Here is a 4,492-nt window from a genome sequence, read left to right as displayed (position 1 = left end):
TTAGTCTCCCAAATATCTTTAATTTTTAAAGTATACGGTATATTGGCATAAAAATAAAAGTTTCCCCCCCCCCCCCCCATAAAAACTGCCCAAGTTACGCCCATGTAAATATTAAATCGACTATAATATTATATCCGAAAGGTACATTATAATTGTCAATTTATAATAGTACTCACATTTAAGCTGGAGTCTCTTATATTAGTTCCTATTCGATATCCTTCCCAGTCCTCCACAGTGATTCTCAAACATATTAGTATATTACATGTATATGTATTCAACAATAGGATTATCCAAATTTGATTTACGAATCGACAGGTTAGACGGTGAGAACTTATGTAAGTGTAAACCGTTAAACATATGTGCAGTGCTTGGTTTGTTTTTCAAACACTATAAAATATGAGTATTGGGTACAGGCGCGTACACAAGGGGTTTTTAGGGGTTCAAACCCCTCCCCGAAATTTCAGGAAAATTATTAAATATGTTTTTGTCGAGTAAAAGTGGAAAAATATATAACCTACCCACCATTCCCCCCAAAACAATTTTGTGTACGCACCTTAGTTAACCTATATAATATACTCTAAAAATTGTTTTAGCCGTGTCACGAGTATTTATGAATAATAAAATTGGAAACTATATACATAGGTCATATAGGTACCTATATACGGCTTTACAATTTACATAATTATATCATGTACCTATACTATAGGGATCACGTGTGAGAAGACTCGCAAAATGTGTCGAGAGACTTTTTTTTCTAGTTGTCACGTAATTGTACTTCAGATCCCTTTTTAAATACAACGAATACGCCATGCAGTCATGGAGGTACCCCGTACTCTAAAGTACCTATCTATTATAAATTAAAATAATATATGTTATGTACCTTGTACCTATTTTAACAGTTTGATTTTTTTCTAGGTGTTTTACTGTCTTATCCGTATGCGTAAATGAGTTTTTAGGCTTTTAGCCTCATTCATTATACATTATATGTTTGTCGTAATGATATAAGTATTGTATATATCATTATATCAATACATACTATATATATATCATAGAAACGATATAATATTCTATTAATCATAATATTGAAATTATACAAAAACACCAATAAGGCAATAACCAATAAACCTAAGTGCCTATACAGTAAAGCAACAACTAGTTAAATACTTATACCTACATAATAAAAAGAATATATTTTTTTGGTATTCAATTCACGCGTTTCAAATGAAATAAACAGGTATTTTTGATTTTAAATATTGTTGGAAAAAATAATTATCTCTTTAGTATTAAAATATTTTTGCTATATGTAAAGATCATAAGTGTCTACTTTTTTAAGGTGTACCTATAACATAAATAAATATTTTTTTTTTTTTTTAATTTAACTTAATATTTATAATTAAGTATTTGAATAATATTCGTCTATAATGTACTATGTATTTTAAATCGACAATATGTACCTATAAATTTATACTTATTTACATCATATTATTTCATAATTTACGTTATATTATTTAATAATTACTATATTATACAGGTACGCTGAAACCTCAAATTTTATATTTAATAGGTACCTAGTACCTATCTACCAAATTGGCTATGTCATTGTAAATAGTATTAGTTTTTGCCCTGAGATTCGCATATAAATATATAAAGGCAAATAAAATATTATCCTATTATAATTTATAGGTATTAGGTGTTCAGTATTGTAACTAGAATAGGTAATAACTAGTTTATAGTATAGGGATTATAATTGTATTGTTAGTTTTTATTTTTATCAGCGTATACTGATTAAAACGAAAAGTCAAAAGTGCATATAATATAAAATTATAAAATCAACATTAAAAACAATTAGAATAGTATTTTTGTTTTTATTCCACTTGTGACGTAGGTAGGTACCTAATTAGTATAATGTTAGCAGTAATAATAACGATGTCGGAACAATTTATCCTATCGGAAATTATTAAATGATAAACTGCATTAGCCATTAGGTCAATGCCCAATAATAGTACTACTGACTACAGTGTAGTTCATATGCATATTATGATGTAGTAAAATACCGTCCGATTGTTATAAATTTGGGAGTAAGAATTTTATACTTTTTGTAGGTACCTACTACACAACCAGGGCGTATAACTATCATGATTAGATGTTATTAAAAATTAAATTATTTTCTGTAATTGTTCCAACAGATCGATCACTATTAATGCAGATAATTCGTAAAATACCATAGGTACCTATTTTTTTTTATAGTACATAATACATAATTTATTAATTTATAACATCATCTGAGTAGTTTGAAGTAGATAGAGCAACTTGATTACACCTAATACATATTACATTTTATAAAAGTAAAAACTTAACTATTGCCAACACCTGTTGATACCCATTGATATTGTTATCAATTATTTCATTTATAACGTGACTGCTCTTCAACGACATTCAGAATTCAGGTTTCACAATTTCAGATCTTACAATTTACATCAGTGATTACTGAATATAATATTATCTTTTTATTTTTATATAGGTACACCATACACGTTTTTATTATAGTAATCGTTTTGACTGAAGAGTGCCATTTAGGAATTGGTTAGAATTTGTTTTGGTGAGCATTAAAGGTAAGTTATATTAAAATATTCTGCTGCATGTATCTACTTTTTATAGTATTGTTATTTTTAACCATTTTTCTTTTTTTTTAGAAACGCCAGCATGAGGTCCAGAGTAATTAATCTAATGGATACATTGAATTCAGTATCCTGCAGATGTCCTTCTCATTCAAATTTAGCGTCTCTACCTTCAAGGCTCAGTACTAGTGTGGATCAAAAGGAGTACGCTTTTGAAATGGCATGCTCTACTATTCGATACGGCCCTGGAGTCACCAAAGAGCTGGGTATGGACATGGTTAATATGCAAGCTAAACGTGTGTGTGTCATGACTGATTCAAACTTGGTGAACTTGCCGCCAGTAAAGGCTGTTCTGGACTCGCTCACTAAAAGTGGTATAAAATATGACCTTTATGATAAAATCCGAGTGGAACCTAATGAAAAAAGTCTTGAAGCTGCAACAAACTTTGTGCGTAATTTGGAGTTTGATGCATTCATAGCGGTAGGAGGTGGTTCTGTCATGGACACATGTAAGGCAGCCAACTTGTATTATTCTGATCCAGAAGCTGAGTTGTTGGATTATGTGAATCCTCCCATTGGAAAAGGAAAACCAGTCACTGTTCCATTAAAACCGTTGATTGCTGTGCCGACAACCACTGGTACTGGAAGTGAGACTACTGGTGTTTGTATTTTTGATTATGAAAAGTTGAAGGCTAAAACTGGTATTGCAAATCGAGCATTAAGACCTACTTTAGGCATTGTTGATCCCTTGCATGCATTATGTCAGCCAGAAAGAGTTTGTGCTTTTAGTGGTTTTGACGTATTTGGTCATGCATTAGAATCGTTCACAGCTGTGCCATACAATGAGAGGTCTCCACGTCCAACCAATCCAATTTTAAGACCTGCATATCAGGGTCGTAATCCTATTTCAGATGTTTGGGCTCGGTATGCATTGGATGTCATTAGGAAGTACTTCAAAAGAGCTGTATTTGACCCTGAAGACTTTGAAGCACGTTCTAGCATGCACTTAGCCTCTACAATGGCCGGTGTAGGTTTCGGTAATGCAGGTGTCCATTTGTGTCATGCACTGTCTTATCCAATCTCAGGAAATGTAAAACAATATCAAGTCACTGACTACGTTACCGATCACCCAATTATTCCTCATGGGTTAAGTGTCATTATGTCTGGGCCAGCAGTGTTTGAGTTCACATCCCCGGCCAGTCCAGAACGTCACATTGAAGGTGCTAAACTGCTGGGTGCTGATGTCAGTGGTGTTAAAAATGCCGATGCTGGAAAATTATTAGCCGATGTCATTCGTGGATACATGCAAGACATGAAAATTGACAACGGTTTGTCAGCCCTAGGTTATACTAAAGACGACATACCAGGGTTAGTAAAGGGTACATTACCACAGCACAGAATTACAAAGCTTGCTCCAAGAGAACAATCAGAAGAAGATTTAAGTCTGTTGTTTGAAAATTCATTAACTGTTTATTAAAAACTAATATTATTTTTCTATACTTTAATTAGTCAAAGTTTAAAATGTTTAAACAATTTAGTTAATTATTGTACTACCATTTATCGTTGTCGTTTGTCGTTTGTGTACAAGATTTATTAGTAAACTGTTATGAAATATATGTTTACTCCATCTGGTTTTTTTTTCGTTGCAGATACTTATATTACAGACATCATATTAACTAGCTTTTAAAAAATGTTATATTATAACATACTAGTATACATTTTTATTTTACCATTTTAATGACTACATTTGTTGAAATAGTGAAAATATAAATATATAAGAATAATATAAGTAAAAAATATGAAAAGACCTAACTACAATGTTTAACAAAATAATAACATTCACTAAATAATTAGACGGAAATTAATAACTTAAT

The 4,492-nt window shown here is 31.2% G+C and overlaps 1 protein-coding gene across 1 annotated transcript; it reads left to right on the top strand.

Moving 5' to 3' along the window:
• The first annotated feature begins 2,283 nt into the window (after positions 1-2,283).
• LOC100169201 (probable hydroxyacid-oxoacid transhydrogenase, mitochondrial) lies at positions 2,284-4,240 on the top strand. The gene is made up of 3 exons (XM_008189833.3): positions 2,284-2,447; positions 2,522-2,612; positions 2,694-4,240. The coding sequence occupies exon 3, from the start codon at positions 2,704-2,706 to the stop codon at positions 4,093-4,095; it is 1,392 nt and encodes a 463-aa protein (XP_008188055.1). The 5' UTR covers positions 2,284-2,447; positions 2,522-2,612; positions 2,694-2,703; the 3' UTR covers positions 4,096-4,240.
• The last annotated feature ends 252 nt before the right edge of the window (positions 4,241-4,492 follow it).

This window comes from Acyrthosiphon pisum, chromosome A2, assembly GCF_005508785.2.
Source record: "Acyrthosiphon pisum isolate AL4f chromosome A2, pea_aphid_22Mar2018_4r6ur, whole genome shotgun sequence".
Classification (NCBI taxonomy): domain Eukaryota; kingdom Metazoa; phylum Arthropoda; class Insecta; order Hemiptera; family Aphididae; genus Acyrthosiphon; species Acyrthosiphon pisum.
This window is presented reverse-complemented; position numbering and strand designations above follow the sequence as displayed.